At 41.0% G+C, this 24,236-nt stretch overlaps 1 protein-coding gene and 1 long non-coding RNA gene across 7 annotated transcripts in view; one reads left to right on the top strand and one right to left on the bottom strand.

The window, feature by feature from the left end:
• Nucleotides 1-3,306: 3,306 nt before the first annotated feature.
• Nucleotides 3,307-7,625, bottom strand: LOC137161237 (uncharacterized). Its single transcript, XR_010922050.1, has 2 exons — nt 7,300-7,625; nt 3,307-4,210 (listed from the first exon to the last, which is right to left on the bottom strand). It is a non-coding gene; the product is annotated as an uncharacterized lncRNA (long non-coding RNA).
• Nucleotides 7,626-7,721: 96 nt separating this feature from the next.
• Nucleotides 7,722-24,236, top strand: part of GATAD2A (GATA zinc finger domain containing 2A) — an 80,475-nt gene continuing 63,960 nt past the window's right edge. For 2 of the 6 annotated variants that reach the window (XM_067560267.1, XM_067560242.1), the window contains exon 1: nt 7,792-7,922. Coding sequence is in view for 2 of the 6 variants with exons in the window: in XM_067560236.1 (XP_067416337.1) it covers nt 7,761-7,922 (162 nt within the window). In the remaining 4 variants the exon portion in view is untranslated. Of the gene's footprint in view, nt 7,923-24,236 lie in introns of all 6 variants that reach the window. The other 4 variants (XM_067560236.1, XM_067560228.1, XM_067560250.1 and 1 more) reach the window with 4 other exon arrangements.

The raw sequence follows: 24,236 nt of genomic DNA, 5'->3' as shown, positions 1-24,236 counted from the left end.
CACTGTATGGGACTGTCACCTCCCCAGTACACTTCACCCAGGATGAACCTCTCTCTCCTATCTTGTTCTCCAGTGAAGAGAACTAAAGAGAAGAGGCATCAGTCTGCACACTGATCTTTCTCCCACTGCTTGAAAATCTCCTATTTCAAGACAAGGGACGCATCCCTCCATCCAGACCTGAAGACGTTACGCCTGACTCCTAACTGGTTCCAACAAGCAGAGCTAGAGTGTTCAGAACCAATAAAACATATCTTACTAAACAGCAGAAAACCTGCTACAAGAAAACCTTACTTTCAAAAAATGGCGCAGGTTCACTTCATGGTACCAACAGAAGCAAGTCTCTGCCACAATGGCACCGATCCCAATGCTACTTGACTATCTTCTGAGCCTAAAAGAATCAGGGTTATTGATTAACTTACTCAAGGTGCATCTACCAGCCACCACCACCTTCCACAGCCACATAGATCAGACAATCGTTGCACATCCAATTGTGAAATATTTTATGACTGGTATACAGAACATATACTCAATATACGTCCCCCACAATACTGTGGGACCTTAACCTACTCCTAAGAATAATCAAGCCACAGATTTGAACCCTTAGCAACATGTTTGCTAACGTACATGTCTATGTAAGTATCATTCCAAGTGACCATCACATCAGCTCTGAGCACTCATGGCCCATCCACCACACACAATCTTCCACAAATATAAAGTGACCCTTACACCCCACCTGAAATTCCTCCCAAAGTCAAAGCAGCATTTTAGCTAAATCAACCTATTCATTTATCTACATTTTACCCAAAACCCCATAGTAATGCACAGGGTGTGGCCTTGCATACATTGGATGTCAGATGTGCCATCGCGTTCTACCTGGAAAAAACAAAGCCATTCAGAAAATCCCCTAAACTTTTTGTATCGACTGCAGAACGATCCAAAGAGAATATCCACACATTGTGTATAGCATGTATGGATGCAGCCTGAAATCCACTATCAGGTATACCAGCATCACAAGTGCTCAGGATACCAGGTCAGTCTCTACATGCACAGCCTTCTTACATAACATTGACCAAGCATCAAGAGCTGATGTATCAATTGGACTGTCAGTACTTTCTTCCATACAACCTAACAACTCTAAAGTCTTCCCTCCAACTGAGGGTACTGCTCGAGAGTCACCTAGAGTGGAGTACCCACAGGAACACTACTCGAAGAAGAGAGAGTTACTCACCTTGTGCAGTAACTGAGGTTCTTCGAGATGTGTCCCCATGTGGGTGGCTCCACTACCCACCCTCCTCCCCTCAACTTCGGAGTCAAGTGTTAGGGCTCCACAGTAGAGAAGGAACAGAGGAGATCGGGCCACGCGTGCTGAAAGGGTGCCAACGGCACTGCAAGACAGGGACAGTGCATACGTGACCTGGACGAGCACTGCTGGTAAAATATCTCTGATCGAGGATATGCCAACACCTAGAGTGGAGCACCCACAGGAATACACATCTCAAAGAACCTCAGTTACTGCACAAGATGAGTAACCCTCTCATTACAGTCCAGATTTAGGAACTAAATTTGTGACAATTTTATAAATATAGATAGTCTTCCTTGCAGAACAGTAAGTGGCAAAAGTGTTTTGAGGAACTTGCAAGCAGTCTGAAGTCTTGTTCATTCTGCAAGTTCAGATAATGGAAGTATTTTCATTTAATTTCAAGAGTGATTTTAAAAACTTGATAGAAAATAGATATTTCTTAGACTCTGGCTTTTGTTGAAAATTGATATTTTTTGAATGCAATAGAAGTTCACTACTGCACCTCAATCCAGTGTTAGCCCCACTTTAATATTTGTTTACACACTATTTTGTAGGATTCAAGCTGATTTACAGCCAGACATTGAGCTCGCCAAACTGCTGGTGTTATAAAATGCTCATTTTATGTGAAGGCTTATAGTAAGTAACCTCATGTGGTCAGGTGATACATATCACAGTAACTCAATTCTTTGACAAAAATGCAATCAAAGTTGTTTCTGTAGCTCCTTCTCCATCTATATTTCTCCTCTAAAGGCACCACATCACTCATGAAGGAAATTGTTAGAATGACAAAGTCCTTATGCCCCCTTCCCCAATCACGTTAAGCAGAAGCTCTCTTTCCCATATACTTACATTTCGATCATCTTTCACTTTGAAAGATCCCAAGTCATTTTACCTTTTAAACAAGCACGCTCTCTTTCTCTCATTCATACATTTTATATATATATATATATATATATATATATATATATATATATATATATATATATAGTGTGTGTGAGAGAGAGAGAGAGAGAGAGATGCAAATACCTCTGTTGTGAGACTAAGCACATAGGAATACCATGTGCTATTTTAGGACATAGTGAATTATTTTTCAAACAAACAAACTACAGAGTGAATTTAGGAAGGTAGAACATAGTTACCTAAGTTGATGTTTGACTAAAACGCTAGACCTAAAGATCCTCATCTTCTGAGAGGTATCATGATTGTGGAAAAGGTCAAGTAGTCAACACCTTAGCTTTAAGTCTCATATGAAAGAAGGTACTTACAGCAACTGAGCCACCAACATCATGCTCAGTTTCTGTTGGCTACTGACACAGGGAAAAGCATCACTTACTGAAACATTTTCTGTACCACCTAGATCTCTCTACATACTGACCTTGCTCACTACTTGGTGTGCGTGAACGCAAAGCAGTATGGCTCCAGACATGAAGAGTCTATTCACGTATTTTTAAATGCCCATATAAACACTTTTGTTTAAAGTTAGAACCTAACCTTTATGTGGGCATAATTGAAAAGAACTTTTGCAGTTATTTATCAGCTAGTATGCCGACAGACATGGGACTTCTAAACACAAATGAAGGCTCCTGAGTAGATACAAGTGCAGATACAATGCTGTTTACTTGCTTGCATAATAGTGAGGCTATTTGAAACTGATCCATCTGTCAGTTAAGATTTTAACTTTGCCACTAAAGAGAAACCAGCCTATTTTAACCTCCTACTTTCCACACCAGTAGCTGCACTTAAACTACATCCGCCCTCAAATCATTACCTGTGAAATGCTACTGGCTTATCACTTAGCTGGTGCACCTCACCTCCAAGTTCTTCATCAGCATACAGGTAGGCAAAAGGAAAGTGTTCTTTTCAATCTGTAATACTGTACCCAGGCAGTGTGGAACAATTCTGCACAGTCATACACAATGTCATATTTCAAAAGGCGACTCGAATGGCAGTTCTAATTTCCAGGGTCATTTATTTTACAGTTTGCTTTTTACTAGTTCTGTAATCCCTCTCTCTACGAGCCATGATAGTAGTTTTGGCCAAACCAGGTTTGCCACAAATACATCTGTTTGAGTACCACTCAGTCTTTTAAGCTTAACCAACAGATGATTCCCATACCCTATTACCAAGTAGCTTCTTTTAGCAATATCACAGAATATATTAAGACTAGGAGCTGGTCCCATCTCGTCCCTTAAAGTCCCTCCCACAACTTAATGGTGTGCAAATGGGAAAAACAAAACACACACCTCTTATATAGTTCTGCTGCACCAATTTGTGCACTCAGTTTGTACTGTATCCACAGATCTGGGGCATGAAAAGAGATACAACTACCAAAAGAAATCAGTCTCTCCTCTACTCAGTCCTTCTTGATGCACAGATACATTACAGCAATTCAATCCCCAGATACCAAAGACCAGGAGACACACCTACAGCAAACCATCTGCCATTGCAGATGTTGCTGCCTCAGTCTAAAATGCATTGGGCTAAACCTCACCTGGAAGCAGCCAAGGACAGCCAAAAGCCTTCTGGAGTACTGCTATAAGATGAAAACGTCAGCAGACATCCATCCCCATGCAGGACAAATAAGCCCTTCCCATACCAGTTGTAGAGGCAGATAAGTCTCCAGTTCCAGACCAGGCACTGCCACTCGCTTTGTCAGCAGAGGTGCACCACTGAACTTTGAATTTGTTAGTATGCTTGGGGGAGGGAGGTGGCAGCATTGATGCCGCCTATGATCCCCAACTAGTGGCTGTTTGGCAACAAGATTCCAGACAAGCCATCCACCTGATCCCATTGCCAAGTTTCCAACCCTGAAGATGTCAAAGATGGCTGCTGTAAATACTGTGTGGAACAAGAGGCCCTCCACTTCTGATGCAGTGGTCTTCATCATATACTCCAAGTTCTCATGCTGGTCTGTAAAGAGAAAGGCAATTAATCTTTTATGAGAGGATGTTATTTAGCCCATTCCTTCATCATTCTTTAGGCAACAAGCGCTGCAAGATTCCCCAAACCCAGCTGCCTGGGAAACAGAGGATGCTGTGGCAAGTAATATGCTGCTGTTGAAACAGTCCAGCGCTTGAGCCTCTATGTGGGCTATAAATTACAGGATGTGATCCACAGAAAGAGGCCAGACCATAGAGAGGCCCAGGACTTTTCTCGGGATCACTGTGGGAATCTCAGTATGCCTTTATAGCCAAAACACCGTATTCCTAGAATTAGGAGAGAGAGAGAGAACTGGCAATGCATTTTGTCATATAACTAGATATATTCTGGACATAGTATCTCTTATGGAACAAAACACAATCTCACCCCCTGATAATGAAGCATCCGAACAATCCCCCAGATGCATACATAATATAGTCGTTGATCTGAAGGCCAATCCCATTTGGAGTGCTAGGATGACAAACGGTTACATTGTTAGAAAGGTTCATCTCTCAGACAGAGAAGTCTTCCTGCATATCTCCAGTAACCTTAATATGGTAATGGATGGAAGTGCATAGATGGATGGTTGCATAGTGGAGTACAAATGCAAAGAGAATGCTCAACTTGGATTCAGTGCCTGACAAGCACAGGTCAAAAAATCTGGCAAAGTGTTACCTTGGCTGGCTCTCCAAATTCCTGCAGGCTACTCACTTTCTTTCACAAGATGTGTGCCTCACATGAGTTTTAAAAGAAATACTGTGGCAGAGTAATTACTGTTGGGGCAGGATCCTCATTCTTTCAAAGCCAAAGGGAGACCCTAAAACATGATGTGTGTTGCTGAAAGTGATTCGACATTGCCTCACTTTAGCCTGAACCATTAAGGTGATGAGCTACCAGTCAACAGATCACCTCCCACAAAACAGTCCACTCCAAAGGTGAGGTGAACCGGAGATTTTAAAAGCCGCACAAGAAATCTGTATTGGTATTAAACTTGTCATAACATAAGTGTCCATTCAAGCCAGACAAATCCAAGCCCCCGGAATGAACTGGTAACAGTTAGAAAGCTGATTTAGTCAGTTGGCCATCACCACCCCTCTTCTGTAGGCCTGAATCATGACTACAATCTGGTCAGAACCCTTAACATACCAAACAAACCTCAGGGTCAGTTAGACTACTGAGCTACTTTTGATTTAGGAGAAGAAAAAGACTCCAGGTAAGTATCTTCCTCAGGGATCACACCAAAAGTTAGGTAATGGAAACATGTTCAGAGAGCCCAGCAACACAGCCAATTTGAAATTCCAGTAATAACTTGGCCCACATGACTCCAACAGCCTTCTGATTTGGCAAAATACAGTTTCAAAGGATCCTCATTATGAATCAAACACAGAGACAGGTAAAATCATCCTACAAGTATGATTTGCTTTTGTGTCTGGGTATTCCAACAGCAGCATGTAGATCCTGGGCAAATTAATTGGGGTGGGGCCTCTTTGCTCCATACCTCATAGCGCACCTTAGTCTTTACCTCTCTAAAGAGAGGCAAATCCATTTTGTACTCCACAACTGAGATATTTGTTTCCATGTATTTAAAAAGATCTCTCAGGTTGCTTTTTGTTAGTTCTGATCTCTGTGTGGAATTCAAGTTTTCATTCTATCAGAGTATGGGCCATCTTTAGGTTCATAGGAGTCTTCATACCTAGCCTCCTATCAATCCAGTTGCTGCTTCCTATGCAACAGGGAAGCTATTTCAATCTCTGCTTCCTGTAGGTTGCCTACATAGGACAGGATATCCAGGGTCATTGAGTCCAGTCCTCCGCTATCACAGGCAACCCTGTTGTATCCTTTTAATAAATTTATCAAGCTCTATCTTACAGTTTTTGTGGTTGTTTGCCCCCCACTACTACTATTGGAAGCCTGTTCCATAACATCACTTCTCTGATGGTTAGAAACCTAATTTCCAGCCTAAATTTATTCATGGCCACTTCATACCCATTTGTTCTTGTGCCATCATTATCCTTTAACAATATCTTTTCCCTCCCTGGTGTTTGGGTGGGGGGCTAGAGAGAAAGCAATCATATCTCAGCCTTCATTTTGCTAGGCTAAACAAGCTTGCTAGGCATTTAATTTTAATTTCCTCTCCTCTTTCTATCCAGAGAGTCATCAATTTTCTGTGTTGGAATTGTACTGTGTGGCATGTGTAGCTAGAACATTATATGAACCAGCAACCTTTTGGACCTCAGCATCCAAGCTTCTAATACCACATCAATCTGTGACATCATAAAACCAATTAAATCCTGGCAAAGCTGTGAGTGTCCCCAGCATACCTGCTTCCAAATAACTTCTAGCTTTAGGAGCAGTTGGAGTCCTGTCCCCATCAATCCAGGCTAAGGTATCGGCGTACCAGTACTACTGGTTCCATGACCTCTGCTAAGTCCCACAACCAAAAGGAGCTTTCCCCCATTAGACCTGGAAAGAAACTTGCTGCCTCCATTACCATCCCATTGCTTCCTCCTTGCTCTTCTATCAGGCACACACACCCCAACATCAGAGGCTAGGGGAAGAAGGAAAGCCCTTGGGTAGGATCTACTTGTCTCAGGACTGTTGGCTAAGAGATACTAATGAGAAAAGAAGGTAGCTCTTAACTGTCCAAATGTTAAACTCCACCAGAGTGAAGCACTGGAGAGTTTTTGGCACAGGTACTAATACCCGGAAAGGGTAGAAGCCTAGGAAAGCTACAGTGGCCAGACCATGGAGTCAAATGCAGGAATAGGTGACCCATAGGTTGTAGCTGGAAACTCACATCATGACACTAAGTGGGTGTGGATTAAAAGCCACGTGGGGCTGTGAGTTCTTTCTTCTTTGCCAAGCAGCCGAGGCGAGGACCCACCCTACTACCTCCAAAGGAGTGAAGTAGCAGTGTGAACCCTGCACACCCAACGTTGGGCAGCACCACTACCGCTCAGAATTCCAGAGAAGTAAGCCAGGGGCTGCAATCGCACTGGAAAGAGAACCGGGCTGCAAACCTTGCGTGGTTATGAGAACAGGAACCAGAACGGAGGCAGCCGCTCCACTGTAATACTCACCCCGAACACGTGGAGCCCCTGCTAGGGCCAGTCGGCCACTGGCGTTATTGAATCCGCGGTCAGCGCAGCACCCTCCTCTTCCTCTTGGCTGCTTATCCACGTGGCCCAAGGCGTACGTAGTAGAAAAAAGATCGTTCCCCAGCAGCAGCGGCGGCAACTCCTTAAACCAGTCTCGACCCCTCCCTTGGCGTCTCACAAGCCACCAGCCAATCCCTGTTCTTGTGCCATGTGCATTGACCCCCTTCTGCCAATGGTGCCCCAGGTCACAGACCCGGACCACCATTACCCGGAAACTCGACCCTCTCCACCCCCCAGCTGCTCCATATGTCCCGGCACCCAGCAAGAGCCTCCAGCTGCAAGCCTGGAGCTAATTAAGAGCTCCCTTGTGTGTAGGGGGTAGCTAGTGAGGGCTAAAGTGCTGGCCTCAGTGCGCATGCTCTGAGGAGTGACGCCGCGACTCCATGTGTAAGAAGCGCATTATTTGGCAAGGGGAGCAGCCGCGGAGAGGATTAGAGAGGGATCCCCGGCTGCACAAAAAGCTCGGGGTAACAGTAGTTCTTAACTCAAGAAAAGGATCTCTATCGCGTGGCTTTGTGGGGAGCTACGGGGTAGTGCCTCTGGCTGTAAGTTCACCGATTCAAAGTTATTATTGGGGTTATTTTGGGGGAGGGAGGGGATAGAAGTTATTTGTAAAAGGAAATTGGTATGGATGCCCCTCTTTTTGCTTTTAGGGAACTGGAGAGAGCGTTCCCCCAATATAAAGAGACTAAAGCCAGCCTTCGCTAAGCTGGGGAAAGTGCAAAGTCTTCTTGTCCGGCTGCTAAAATTTAACTATTTCTGCCTTGGGAGTTTTTTAATTTATATTTTTGTAAAGGAAATAGTTTTGTACCTTTGCTTGTTATGGGGGGCTATGATTGAGAGAAATTAGGAAAATGAAATTCAAGGGTGCCTGAAAAGTTTCTGCTGTATGACTGGCTCCAAAATTCCAGAGAGGAGGAGCGTCTTAAAATGTGGTTGGTTTGGGTGCAAATCGTAGGTTTTGGTTTTGTGTGTGTGTGTGTGTTTTTTTTTAAAAGGCCCTTAAAGCATTTGTTTGGGAAACTTATTACAGGCTTTCAACCCTGCCTCCTTCCTCTTCCTCCTCCTCCTCTTCCACCATCACACGCTCACACACTCTCCCTCCCGGCTTGGGAAGAGCCGGTAGTGGAGTTGGATGCAGGGGAAAGCCCATTGCATCTAAAGGCGCGATTTTAAAATGATCCGACTCAGATCTGCCTCTTCTGTTGGAGGGTGGGTAGTATTTTTTGCGTGGGGGAGATGTGCTGGGGGGTGGGGAAGGCGTGGTTAGAGAAGTGGGGCGCGTTTCAGTTTGAGGTCTCTTGGGGGGGTGTTATTAGTAACGGGGTAGCTGCTTTGTCCCTCCTCTTATTTTGGGGGAAGTGTAGCAAAAGCTCGTTAGAGGGTGAGGAGTGGTCTTCAGGGTGGGGAAGGTGTGTTGGAGGGGTGGGGGGAGAGTGGACATATTTGTGTGTCTTGGTTGAGCCCCAGTCGTGGCACTTAACCCGGCTGGCAGCCAGATTGAATCTCGTGTCAGAATAAGAGTCCCCCCTCTCTTTCTTTTTTTTTTTTCTTTTTTTTTCTTTTCCCCTCCCTTTGCCTTGTTTCACTCCACTGTCTTTCCTGCTGCTAAAGGTGTAGCCGGCAGCTTGGACATTTGTGCCAAAGATTCCCCCTTCCTGGTTAGAAACCCTCCCCCTTAGGGTAGGGTTTTCAATTTAATTGGCTGATCAAGGTGATCTGTATTGATTTTTCTACCTATAATGGATCAGCAATGACTAGACAGATCTACAGTTGCTGCTTTTTTAAAAATGGCTTTAAATGGGCTTATTGCCTAGGTGTCTGTATTGGTTATTTCGTTATGTAAAGTATTAGTGAATGTGGGGGGGGGCGGGGAGGGGATCCTTGCACAGTAAATTCAAAGGGGATATTTCCCTGAACCTTCCTTATTTACACCTGCTTTCAATTTTAAACATAGAAAGGTTTTCGGGAGTGGATGGATTTGGAAGGGGGATTATATTTTCAGTAGTACTTCGTATGTTACATCTTCAAAGTCAAGCATTAAGTTCTTGTGAGGTAAGTATTATTATCCCTGACTTACATATGGAGAAACTGAGGCACCAAAGCTAAGTCACTTGCCCAAAACCACTGAGGCACTCAGTATTGTGTCCCCCAGTACTATTCGTCAGGGTGTTTCTTTTTATGATTCCCGCCCCCCTTCCCCCCTCCTTAGGTCTGATCAGACCTAGATGCATGCTAAGTCTGTGGCCTTCAGACTCTTATATGAAAGTCTAAGTGAGTCACTTAGGTTTTACTTTCTCTTGTGTTTTCCCAGCTACCCCTGCCCTTTCTATTTTTTATCTTCCATACAGTAGACTCCCATTTCCAAAGTTAAAGGTTCCCAAACTGTGGTCCATGGAAGATTAAATGCACACATGGTGCTAATTCTTGTTTCCAGCTGCTTCTACAGGTGTCCAGGCTCTTAAATGCAAAGAAGAGCATGAAGGCCTATAAAGCAGCCGGAAGTGAGACAGCAGCTTTGCTGCCTCTACTGGAGACCATTGCTGCACAGGAAGAGAGGAAGTGAGCTGCCCTTGGGGACAAGAGGGACACCAATGAGATTGGAGTTGCTAGCCATCAGTAGAAGAGAGTGAAGCATGTGGGCGGTACTATATGTCTGGGGGAGAAGATTCCAAGTGGCAGGGAAGCATGTTCATGGAAAGAGGAGGGGCAGGAAACTGGTAAGCATATGCAGTTGGAAAAAAGGACCAGGTGGCAGAGAAGCACATGCAGGGGAGGGAGTCAAAGAAGAACATAACAGATGGGAAAGGAGAGAACCCCCCACCTCCAAGTTAGTATATTAAAGGCAGATGAAAAACACTAAATACTTCTAGACTGTTGCTTTTCCATGCAAGCAAATTCTGTAGTTGGCACAGGGGTGTTGGGTGACCATGAATGAGCAGTCCATGAGACCATTTTTTAATTAAGGAATGGTACATAATATATAAATTTGTGAGTCCGTGCTGTAGGTTTTGTGGAAGTGGTGCCACAGTAACTTTCTGGCACTGAAAGGCAGACAAAATACAGACAAGCTATGTTGCAGTGCAATATCCTGGGTCTAACACAGCTACAACAACATTGCATGCACGTTGCAGTATAAGCAGTGACTGTATTCAGTGTTATCAGTGTGATAGCTCAGTGGAAAAAAATTGCCCATGCTTGCTATCTTCTCTCCAGCATAAGTCTCAAACATTTAGTTATCACAGGTTATGATATATATGGCTACAGAGAATTACCTGCACATGATATTTTGTAATACTGCTATTTAGTACTTGCATACCATTCTTTGTGTAAATCTCAAAGCATTTCACAAACATTTGCAAATCGAGAAACCCTGAGGTTAAGTAACTTGGCCAGGATCACACATGAAGTCAGTGGCAGTGCTAGGAATGGAACCCAGCTCTTTTGATTTCCAGTCTTATATTCTGACCTTTGGACTGTACACTGTATTGAGAACCTGGAAGATTGATGTCTTAGCATATGATAGTCAACTTATGCTGTTCAAGTTACATGACACTGTGGCTCTCAGGTGATGTAGGATGGGAAGAGAGGGGAAACCCCTCTCCTTCCTAGCATTTGAGTGGAGAGGAGTAAGAAAAGAGGCTCATGTTGCATAGTTACAGTATGATACATCAACGTGTGATGATGCAACAGCATCATTTGCTAAACATCACAATTCAGTGTGGCTATTTTGTGGCTCTGCAGCTTCATTTAGTCATCTGCAGGTGTTCTCTGGTGATTACCACTGATCAAATGTTGGCATCTTTTCAAAGTGGTTGGTTCAAATCCAGCTAATGCTGGTAATAGTTGAATATGGTTATCATCTAATGTCTCTGAGTCCTATATGAATTGAGTTGCTAGTCTAAAGTGACTTCTCGGTGGACAACCATATACATAACTGGCACCTTTCATCATATAGGCTAAGAATTGAATGGATGTGGAGCTATTTTTCATCAGGAGTCTTTAAAATGAGATTATATATATTCTTACTATATGTGCTTTAATTAGGCTTCAGGATGGATGTTTGTGAGATTCCAAGGCCAGAAGGGACCATAAGTATCCTCCAGGTAATCCCTTCCTTCATGGTCTGGTGGGGATGTTAAAAATGCTTGCAGCTGTACATTAAGATCAAATTTCATGCTCCAGGGTTTTAGCTAGTCACCTACAGGGGTGAGGAAGGATTTCTCTCTTCCCCAGTCTCTCCTGCCCCCCTTCCCCCATGCACATGTAATCAGAAGTATTCTGGGGATTATTTGCCTTTCTATGAAGTATCAGAAATTGGGCATTGGTGGACACAGGTGGATGGAGTGAACCAGTGCTCCAAGATGGTCCAGAGGATCCTCTTAAGTACCTGGCTATTGTTTTGCTCATGTGATCAGATGATAATGATCACTGGATTTGGGGTTGGGAAGGAATTTTCTCCCAGATAAGATTGGAAGAGACCTTGGTGAGTTTTGTTTTTGGGTTTTTGTCGGGGGTGTTTTGTCCCCCACCCCCTCAGCAGACAATCCATGCCCAATGAATGGTTAAGGATACGATTTGATCACGGAGATCATGGATTCCAGGACCTCTATAACTTCTGGGGCAGGGCTGGAGCAGCTGGCAGTCCTGGGGCTGCCACCCAATAGCTAACTGACGGCCAGCCCTTGGGCAGCGGAGCAGCGGGCTGGAGCAACTGCAAGCCTCGATAGCTCTATTTTCCCTCCCTCCTCCCCAGTATTTTATTTATATATAAAAAAAAAAAAAAAAAAGTCAGACAGGTCATGGTCTTCTGTGAATTTTTGTTTATTGCCCGTGACCTGTCCCTGACGTTTACAAAAAATACCCATGACAGAATCTTAACCTTATCTATGGTGCAGAGGATCATCTGGGCATATCTCACCGTATCCATTCACTGCCATTTCAGGGGCCTCAGGCTTTGGTGATACCTTGATATCCCCTGTTCTCTGCCTGTGGCACATAATAGCTTAGTCTCCTGAGGACTGAAATGCTTAGTTTAACTAAAATCATTGAGCCCATTATAGGGGTATCTGAGTGAAATTTCATGGCTAGTGATATTTACAGGAGGTAAGACTAGGTGATTTAATGGTCCCTTCTGGCCTTAGACACTATAAAACTATCTCCTGAAGTAGCCCCTCTAAGTTAGGATTTATGTAAATAGACAGGACAGTATGAGGGCTTTCATTGAACTAATTGTGCTTTACCTGTTCTGTGGATACAGTTTTCTGCTTCATTTTATTTTCTTCAAAAAGTGCTTTTAGTACTGCTGAAAGGTGCCATTAACAGAAGCTCTAGCTCTTAAAATGTAAGTGGAATTTGTATTTTAATTTTCACAACTAACTACAAATGTGATGAGCCTGGATTTGAGAATTTAGGTGGCTGTTTGAATTATGGCACACTTTGCCTTCTGAAATGGTGTCCATGTTGTGAGGTCCCCAGGGCAGTTGCTAAGCAACTGGAAGAGTCCTCAGTGACTCCCTCTTGAGAAATTTAGAAGTCAGGCTGAGATAACAGGGTGGCTGTGTCCAATGCAGTTTAAATTTACTTCATGGGTAGGTCCGTGTCAGTTATACATAAAACTTGCCATTGGAAAAGATCACCAACTCCCTGTGTGTAGATCTGATGGAGAACATCATAGTAGTTTATATTGTTTTGTGGTGCAGAAAACATTTGTAAACAGATTCAGTATTCTTACTCGGGGCATATTACTGAATAAGTCTTGTTTCTCTTATGCATGTTAAGAGACTTGAACATGAGTGCGTTTTGTATAATTTATAGATCAAAATAAATATAAAACTTTTAATATATTTATAAAGCGATCCTTTTGCGGGTGTTGGGAACCTTTTTAATGCTGATTGCTTATGTAACATCAGTCTCCCAGGTGAACAATATGCTTACTTTTCTAATATTGCACAAGATGTTATAGTTGGGCTTTTTATAACTGTATTGTGAGGAGGGATACAAATTCTCTAGCATACTCTTATGGCATATACTGGATACTCTCACCTGGAAATTTTCTTAATATAGATGCCTTCTAATACAGACTTTATGTAAACCCCATATAATTAATACGATAAAGCAAGAAGGAAAACATTTTGAATATGTATAGTATCTTTCAAACAAGGATCTCAATGTGTTTATTAGTTAATATTAGAGGTAGGATTAATGGTGATTGTGAAGCTGTTTGTCTGAGTTTGGTGCTGGATTTTTTGGAGGAGTGTCCTTATTGGGGTATGAGTTGGTCATTAATTTAAAAAAATCAGAGACATGTATGTTGGGTGTTTGTAAATTCTTGATGTAAAGTAGTGATGTAATTAATATTTATAAAGAGGTCCAAACATTTTCTCTAAGTGCTCACAAAACCAGAGTTAACTGTGTGTCCCCTACCTTTGAGAAAACAGAGTAGATTTGCTTTTAGACTTGGAGTAGGGGAACCCCAAAACTTGCTTTTTATATAATGCCTTTCATGTTTGTGATACTTCAGAGTGGTTTTTCAAAATACCTTTTTGGAGACCAGTGTGGAAAGCATAATATAGTAGCTCCCTCACAATCTTAGATATTAGACAATTGAGTGAAGATATGTTGCCCTACTCCCCTTCAAATTAGCACCCTGTTGTCTTTAACTTCTATTTGATCACTTGGAAGTTTAGTTTAGTGCCTTGTTTAAAAGGCAGAATGTCTAACAGTGAAGCATTCCATCCTCCATCAGTAATATTGCACCTCTTCAGCATGGAGAATGAGTCCATGTCCTGGCTTGAGACTTGATCCTGAAACCTTCCTGAGACAAAAGCACAGTTAACTTTGTGTTGTCTAGTGTTAAATATTTGAGACTACATTCCGTTGATGTGCATCTGTAACTTTCTTAATTTTAACAGGAGTTACTGTACAAGCAAGTAGTAATGAAGAGAACATACTATGGATATACCAGATAAGGCATTGCCATTTGCATGTGTTCTCACTGAAACATCAGTTTTGTTTGTTCCACCAAGCCATCTCAACTATATAATACATAAAATAAAATCCTGTATTAAGAATGTTACTTAATTTCAAAGTCAAGCACTTGAAAGCTGGGAAATGCCAGATTTTTAGTTTGCACAATCTTAATTCTGCTCCCTTACTCAAATGTGTTGATAGTTTTTAATTACAAGATCACAGGTTGTTTTTTCCACAGGACCCCCTACCTCATTCAGTGCATAGGAGGAACAGTGCTCAGGGAATGAGGCTGCTGTTCAGCATTATCCTCCGTCACGCAATTGATGGGTCCCTGCCTTATTTACTATATGCCATCCAAAGCTTGCAATAAATACAAGATTATTCATTTTTTCATGATCTCTTCTAGAACAATTATCACTACAATATCTAAATGCCTTACAAACATTGATATCAACAGTATGAGTTAAGAGAATTATCCTGAGTTTTCCAAGGGGGAAACTGAGTCAAAGATTGCCTAAGGCTGTTTAATGAATCATTGGCAGGGCCAAAATTAGAATTTAAGAACTCGTGACTCCTATCCCTGTGCTTGTTCCTCCAGACCAATGGCTCTCAACCAGAGGTACATGTACCTCTTGGGGGTTTGCAGTGGTCTTCCAGGGAATTCATCAACTCATCTAGATATTTGCCTAGTTTTATAACAGGCTACGTAAAAAGCAGTAGCGAAGTCAGTACAAACTAAAATTTCATACAGACAGACGATGACTTGTTTATACTGCTCTATATACTGAAATGCAAGTATAATATTTATATTCCAGTCAACTTATTTTATAATTATATGGTAAAAAAGAGAAAGTAAGCAATTTTTCAGTAAGTGTGGTGTGACACTTTTTTTTTTTTTGTATTTTTGTCTGATTTTTTTGGTAAGCAAGTAAGGTGAGTTTAAGTGAAGTGAAACTTGGGGGTACCCTAGAAAAATCAGACTCCTGAAAGGGGTACAGTAGTCTGGAAAGATTGAGAGCCACTGCTCCAGACCACACTACCTTACAGCCAGAGGTGTTGCGAATCTACTGTTCCCATTGATTTCAGTTGTCACAGCTCTACACTCTTGCATATCAGGCCCCCAGATGTCTCAAGTGAGATAAAGAAAAAAGTAAAAACAAATGTTTTGTGCAACTGAAAACACCATTTCCCACCCAATCATGCATCTTTGGTAGGGTTTGACACTGATCTTTCAGCAATGCAGGACAAACTAGTTAGCAGTGGAAGAAGGCTGTTTCTATCTGTCTATCTCCAAGAGAGGTATAGCCCATGTATAGGATCCAGGGGATAATTGAAGGTGGGGAACCCAGCCTGTCTTTCCTTTCTCCCCCATGCCCCAATTTCTTCTGAGCAGATGCAGGAAAATCCCTATGTCGTGTCTTCCAAGGGGAGGAGGGAGAGATGGACCTGGGTGGGGTGCCAGGCAGAAAGAACATGGCCTGGCTCTTTCTTTGCTCCTTTCACACTCAAGTAAGCAGACAGCTTCTTCTGGTTCCCAGTGCAGAGTGAGTTTGCTGCTGTCCCTGCTTTGGTGGCTATGTAGGCCCAGTCTTAGATTAGAATGTTAATATGCAGTTAGTTTGGCATTCTGCCAAACTTTTTTTACTGTCATCTCAAGCAACAAAAAGGAAATGGTGACTTTCATAAGTTTCATTTTTGAATAAACCTGAATGGAATAGCATGGGACAAAGAAAAAACTCTTTGGTGCTAGTGTTTTTTCCCTACCAAATGTTTTATACCTAAGCTGCAAAAAGAAGCATGTACCTCCTCAAAGGCTCTGGAATTTTCTCTAATGGATGGTGTTAGACAGCCTGAATAGAGGGATTGATACCAAATTCCCCCTTATTATAAACTACAATCCTAGAGGATGTCAAAAATGAAGGATAATCATGAAAACTGGCTGGTTTAGGGATTGGTTGAGCTCAGGACTGGTAACTTGGAAATTTAGGTTCTCTTACTGGCTTTGTTACTGACTTGTTATATAACCTTGGCTAAGCCACTTAAACATTTCCATGCCTTGGTTGCCTCCTGTGTAAAATGGGGATAATGATACCTAATTACCTCCGTAAAATACTTTGAGTGTTACAGATGACAGTTAGTATAGAAGTGTCAAATACTGTTTGGAATAAAAATTCCATCTAATATTACATTTTTTTTTCTTTTTTAAATAATTGATTTCATAATGGTGTGGGTAACTGTCCTTCCATAACTTCCTGTGATCCACTAGATCATTATTTTTCAAGTAATCATTACTAATATAGTTTTGTTTTCTGTTTACAGTTTTGATGAATTTACCTCCTAAACTAATAAATTGTTCATTATAGTTTTAGGAACTGCAAATTCTTGGAGGCTTTAGAGGAGAAGAGCATATGAAAAACAATGACTGGAAGTTAAAGCCAGACAAATTCAAATTAGAAATAAGGTGCACATTTTTAGCAGTGAGGACGCTGAACACTTAGAACAAACTAACAAAGGAAGTGGTTGATTCAGCATATCTTACATATTCAAATCAAGACTGGATTCCGTTCTGGAATATGTGCTTTAATAATACATAAGTTTTGAGGCTCAGTACTGGGGTACCTGAAATTCTGCAGCCTGTCTGGGTCAGACTAGATTTAACAGTCTTTTCTTACTTCAAAATCTATGAATCTGTAGCATCCACTATATGTTCTCTTGTATTCATAGCAACAGGGAAAAGTAATCTATCTGGGAATCTGTTTCATTACTTAATGATAAGTCTTGATGATTTGGTTGGAAAGTCTTGGCTGTTCCCATATTTGAAGACATCAGAATTAACATTTTACATCACTGCGGGTCTACAGGTTTAAAGACGTGTGTTCAGTAATGATGGATTGCTAAGACACACAGAAGGACAGAAAAGATAAACAAATAGTTGGGTTTTTTTAACAAGAATTCCAGATACAGGTGGCATGTTCTTGGCACAGTAAACACTAATATTTCTAGCAAAATGATTACAGCTATTTCAATGGGCTCATTGTCCCTCCAACCTTGTTTCTAATCCCATTAACCTTGCCAGGGAGGCCCTCAAAAGCAGTAGGGAAGGGTGACACAACTTCCCGGCACTCAAGTGGATTTCTCATAGGATACCGTGCCAGTTCCCTAATGCAGGGTTGCTTGTCAACCACTCCCTCAGGCTTGTCTCTTTCCTAACATAGTATATTAAGGTTTGGAAACCTGTTGCTGATTATCTGCTTAAGGTTCTTGTCCTGACAGGTGGCATTCCATGATACTCTTCAAGGTCTCTTGAAGCCTGGTCAGGTGCTGCCAACATAAAGCACATGAAACTACCTCAAGTACTCATGTATGTTTGAGCTTATTTATATGTTATTTTTTTTAAAGACTGTCTAGTGGGGGCTTTAATATATTCTATTAGATTAAAATTTAGGCTAACACAGTTATAATTGCTCTTGGATGCCCAGGCATGACTGTTTCTGATGCACAACTCCTTGAGAATCCACCTCAATCTGTCCTCTTTGAGCATTCCTTTTTTCTTTTTTAAAACTTATTTTTTGACCCGTCTTTTTTTTTAATTGTTCAAAGTCTGGGTTTTTTTGGGGGGGAGGGAGGGCTAATTGTATGCTTTGACACCCCCCACCCCCTTTGCAACTTCGCCTCCACAGGCCTGAGTGAGACTTTGTCACTGTTTCTGGATGGCGTTCAGGGGAGGTTGCTTCTCTGCAGTATCCCTTGAATCTTTTTTTTGGGGAGGAGAATATGTATCCTTCCAGCTGATGTTGAATTGAAATTAAAGCCCCTTATGAAAAGAGGATAGTCTTATAGTAATTATTAATGGGATTGGAGGCAACTAATGTATTGCACGCTGATGGTCTACTGAGGGGATCCATTATCTCTTCCAGAATGAAAAACAGCAGTCTATAGACACCTAGGGTCTTTGTCCTTGTTGATGCTTTAAGGATCATCCTCTGACATAGGGCTTGTCTACATGGAAAGTTGAACCAAAATAACTAATTCAGTTTAAATACACATCTAATTTCAGTTCCGCTTAGTCCTTGTAGACAAGCCCTTGGAGATACTGCCTCATTATACAATCTTGTGGCTGGGCCGTACACTGTCTGAAGCCCACCAATTAACCAGAGGCATCTATGAAGGGAGTGCTGTTTTTTGTCACTCCATCTATAACAGCTCAGATATAGGGCTGGAGGAGTTGAGAATTAAATGAGGGCCTGCAAACTGAACTTTGTTCTTCATGGTAGGGCTGAGATGTATCACTAAGTGAACTTTTCCCATTCAGATTATTTGAATGTCTTAATTTGCAGAGTTCCTGATTAAAATTAGCTCTTCTGAGAGGACCACTTTATTGACTTTTTAAATACCTGTTAGTGAGTGAGACTTTACAGTACTGTTTCCCTCTTTTTTCCACCAGAATGAAAACTGTCCATCACCAATTAACCACAGACTGATCTAAAGAGTGCTGGAGGGAAGTTTAGAAATGTATATTCTAAACTAATTTTCACAAGACAGTCAATTGATCTTATTTTCTTTCTTTCCCTAATAGAGCTAACTGTTTGGTAACTTTGTAGTACCACTTCCCTCAGAAATTTGTGTGACCAGAGTGTTTCAAAATGTGTGTATTTAGCATGGTTATGCTCACACCACAGGGTTAAAATCAAAGCTATGACCACTATTCTTGTATTTAAAATATCCTTGTTTGGAAGGGCTATATGAGGAATTCATTTGGTGCACACAAATACTGTCTTTGATTAGAGATCAATTATAGTGAGTGCAGAATTACTAATTATTTTCCTTCCCTCCCCCTACTTCTTCCAGTGAACCCTGAGTATCGATAATTGAGAGGGGAGAAGGAGTAAATTGTTGGAGTCTTTTTTTTTTTTTTTTCCTTAAGTAATTGGCTATGTTGTAGCTTATCTGTGGGGAAGGAGGGTGAAGGGACACTTTATGATGTTGTCTGAGATGCAATTTCAATATTGCTGACTTGTCTTGGAGAAGGAACCAAAAGACGGGGACAAATATTAATTCCTCAGTACCCTCACAAAGCCTACAGGAGTGTTTTCAGTAATAATCTGGGATGGGCTTTGAGCAAGAAATGTAATTGGGTGATGTCTGGTAATTGTAATTTACTCTTTGCTGACTTCAGTCTCAATATGATGTGAGCCACCAACATTTTCATGAACACCAGTTGCATGTGCACTAGAAAACTGATCTATTACTGACAATGGTTAACAGCAATGGGTCTCCCTGAACCAGTAGTGAAAATGGCTTACCCATTAATGTGGATGGAACAAAACCACAATCAGCACCATTGCAGAATGCTGTTGAAAACAGTGCTGTCCTATCTGCACTAACAGTTAAGTCACTTTTTATGCGGCTTCATCAGCAGAAGGTCCGTTTCCTAGTCTGGTTTATATCAACAATGCAGAGGACTTCCAAAGTCTTTACACAGACTAGAATATGAGCTGTATTATTTGGTCTCGTGCCAATTATTAGTCACTCATCAGTATAAAGAGGAGTAATTTAATCACTAGACAGTCCTGTCCTAAACTAACATGGATAAATCTACAGGTCGTTGTTGAAAGTCACATGACTGACTGGCATTAAGATACTTCCAAGAATTAGAGGAAGAAGTAAACCAAAAGCTTTCATATTTTAATAGGTCCTCAGTAAATGTCTTGAACTGTGAACCACAAATGTGTGTGTGCATCTAATATATATGTATATACATACGCATGAGAACCAACTATTAAATTCAGTATAAAATCTTGCAATTCTTATTTTTCTTCATCAGATAGGCAGATATAATCTTTCACTCACTAATGCAGGTACAGTATTAGCTTGGCACTCTGTAGAATTATATTTAACATGGACTTTCCATTTCACTTTTTTCTGCTTCTAATTGTTGACTAATGTCCACTGAGGTGAATATGCTGTACCAAAAGCAGATCTAGTGACTTTGAAACCCAATACATAATAAAATATGTTAAACAGGATCATGTTATCAAACATTTAAAATATTAATTATTACATTATTTTATTTGTCCTTAAGACTCTGGTCTTAGATTTGGTTGTGAGAGTGGGTGATAGGGAAGTCTTTCCTTCACTTGTCTTCCAAAAATTCTGAAAGCTTTACTTCCCTGATGATCAGATTTATCAGGATAACTTTTCAACTGATTAACAATTTAAGGTATTATCCTCATTCTTCGCCCCCCAAAATATCTAAATTCTCTATGTATGCCTACTCTTTAAAATGTATATATTTGAAAGTAGTTTACATGGTAAATGGTTTCAAATTATCTTGTTCTAATGCTGTTGATTTAGAAACCTGCACTAGGGCTGGCAAATGAGTTGCACAGTCTCCTCTCAGGTCTCCCATATATATTCTTCTCTAGACACCAGCTAGAAGGAGGTATTTAAGATGTTCTGTGGGTTGCACTCTTTCCTCTTGGGCCACGTTCTCACAAGGGAAAAGATGCAATTTTTAACATGTTAGATGCACAAATGTAACATGAGGTAAACCCTGGGGGGAGCCTTGCTCTTACATCAACCAGCTAGTGTGTTTAAACTGACTTTCCTTGTTCCTCTAAGATTTTTAACATGTTGATGTGTGTGGCTAGTTTAAAAAAAAAAAAATAAAAAATCAAGACAAGTCCTTGAAGACAAACAGTACCGCAACTGAACTTCAGTAGCTCAAGAAATAGAATTCCCGAGGTTGCTTCCCTAACACAAACCTCTGGAAAGGAAGGGTGTCAACAAGTGGATGACTTGTTTTTCAATATTTCAAGAACACAATTTGTGTAATTAGGGGTTCTAAAGCTGAGCAGCTAATAATCATGCATGTCAACATTAGTTGGAAACTGCTGTTCTCATTAAAACTTTATTATCCGTAACTATACATGAGACAAATTAAAATTCTGTTCTCATTTACAGGGTAGGATGACACTCAAACCAGATAGTTTGTAGCTAGTGAGACTGATATTGTGGCCTATTAGGAGATGATGGTTTAGTAAGCAGCCCAGACATCAAGGTTGGTGAAGCACCTTCACCACCTAGAACCACACGTTTGAATCCTGGCAGGTGAAGTAGGCATGCTAATTGGTAAATTGAGTTAAACTACATGGGTCACTGTTCAAGAGCTTTGGAAAAGACACTTCTGATATTAGGTGTTGGGATATTATTACAGTTGCAACCATACAAGAAGCTAGAAAAAAGACGTTAAAAAAACAAGGTTCTATCTGTCCTAGGAGGTTATTGTACATGCAGGACTCTTCATCAGCATATAGTTTTGCCTTCACCTTCTGATCAAAGTACCTCTTTCCTCAGAAAATTTATGCTTTGTAATTGTCCCTTCTGCTTGTGTTGTTCTACCCCGGAAATGGTTTAATTTTTGTTTTTGGGTAAGCTGCTTACTGTGAAATATTTTTTTATGAAGTGTTTGGGATCCTATGGAATGAAAGTGGTTCATAGAGGTAAGGTGATGGAAAGTTGGAGTACAAGGTTCATTGATCTTTACTAATGAGAAAAGATGGCATTAGCCTGGTGGGTGTGTTTTGTTATCTCAAGTTCTATATAAGTGTCAAAATAGCATTGCTAGCTTGAGAAACCAGTGACCATCTGAAAGCTTGAAATCCTGTATTTCAAATATAAAATATTATCTCTATTCCCCTGAAAGTAGAAGTGCATGCATCCCTTGACTACACTACAGCCCGTTATCACTGGTGGAGAGTTACAGATTCTAAACAGCCAGTATGATGAAGCCTAACAGTTACAGAACTTTTTCAGTAATGTTAGTTGTCTGGTGTAGATCAGACTTTAGAGTCATCTCTTGCAAAAAGAAATCTCATCAGCTGATTAAACCTCAAATTCTGTTTCATGGCTGATATAGACTGCCACAAACTATTGATAAATGATTAAATGTGTTTGGTTCACTGGATTACTATGGTCTTTACTTATCCCTTTGTGTTATCTATATACATTTCCCATTAATGTACTTAGAAAATTTCATCTCTAGAAAAAGTTACCTTAACCTGTTGTGCTCATTGTGTGAGTCTGTTTACCCCTATGTCTTCTCTATGTCAAAGGATGCTGGCAAGTTTATCACTGTCAGTTAGACTCCTTCAAGATGATGATGATTCTTATTCTTGGCAACAAGATACTGTTTCCCTCCACCCCCAAGATAAAATGCAGTCTATGGGCCAGACATGACCTACAGCCCTCATGATCTCTACAGAGATCTATTAATATAATATATATAGAAGCATGTCCTGTGGAGACCACAAATTCAGTGTGGTGCTCCATCTTGATTTTTGGCAGGCAATCTGAATCAAATGGAGCACCACATTCTGGAACTTGAATATTGATGATGGTGGCTGCAGTCAGCTTCATTTTGTGCAAATAGGTGTGGCCCTCAGGCCCTCCATTAAATCATTCTGACTGATTTCTCTTCTCTTCCCCACCTCCCCTCCCCTCCAATTTTAACATTAAGTTGTCTCAACTAGACTTGCTACTTCACACTTCAGAGTGGGTGGTTAAAAGTATTGATATTCTAATGATGATGTTCATCTCTCTGCTGTAAGGTGTTACACTCAACTCCAGAAATCTTGTTTCCATATTTCAAGTAATCAGCAGTGGAGCTAGTGATGTGGAAACCCAATTTTGAGGAGGAATCCAGCAGTTGCTGAAGCTAAATGGAAGAGGGTGGCAAGAAACATATGATTTATCTGATATTTGATTGTTAAAGGCTTCAGTGTTCAATAAGCAAAAAATGGCTGTAGAGCACTGGCAGAAATTTGAACCCATCCTATCACAGCAGGAGACACCAGAGAGTGATGGAATACCTTCTCTGAGGATTCCATAGACAAATGAAAAACGCAGACATTTCTCTTACTGATTAAAGACAAAAAGAGGACATTCCAGCATGGCTGGCTGTAACTATCTGCCACCTGTTAATTTTCTTGTTTTGGATGTTGCCTTTCTCTGCTGCCTGTACTAGTTAGTCTTTTATTCTTTTTAAATCTGTGGCTGTTTTATAAGTAAGTGATATATTAAACGTGTGTGTGTGTGTGTGTGTGTGTGTGTGTGTGTGTGTGTGATTTTTGAAGAGGGGAGGGGTATGTTCCTGAAAATAGTAATTCCAATTCTTGAAAAATGTTTATACAACTATCATAGATGACTTGCCTCATTATGTATATTAATTATGCCTTCGCTAACCCATTTTTCAAAACAACCTCCCAGTGGAGTGTATAGCTGGACAGTGTCAGTTTTATAGAATTAAAAATAAAATTGTCTGGTAGCATTGAAGCATCACCAGAGCAGTATCCTTGAAGTATTTTAGTCACAGGTCCTGATCCTGCAAGGAGCTTCACACAGGTGGATATGCATGGAGAAGCATTGATTTTTTTTAGTGGAGCTCAGTACAGGATCAAAGTCAATATGATTGTTCTGTACCCATGGACAATCAATCAGGCTGACACTATACTAATTCCTGTAATGTAAATAAATAAGTATAATCTGGCTTTTTGTTCTGGCAGCTGTAGTCCATTGCATTAACAAAATGTACTGCAGTTTCTTTTTAAATCAACAGCTTTGTCTACTTATTAGCTATTGCCTTTTTTAACAAAAAGACACAACTTTCTTTTCATGAGTCAGCCTCTCATAACAGTGTTGGGAGTTAATGATTCAGTCTTACTAGTGCATCCCCTGTGAAGCTACATCTGGGTAGACAAATGTGAAACAGCTGTAAAGAACTTATTGGACTTGAACCTGGCCTTTCTGAAGAGACAGTGTTCAGTAGCCCCCTTTTTTTGACAGAATTCCCTATCGATCTGGGATTTTGGGGGTTTTTGTCATTGAGC

This window comes from Emydura macquarii, unplaced genomic scaffold, assembly GCF_026122565.2.
Source record: "Emydura macquarii macquarii isolate MOO-44397 ecotype Brisbane River unplaced genomic scaffold, CSIRO-AGI_Emac_v2 contig_306, whole genome shotgun sequence".
In the NCBI taxonomy this organism is placed as follows: Eukaryota; Metazoa; Chordata; order Testudines; family Chelidae; genus Emydura; species Emydura macquarii.
The sequence above is the reverse complement of the archived record's forward strand: the minus strand, read 5'-3'. Positions and strand labels throughout refer to the sequence as shown.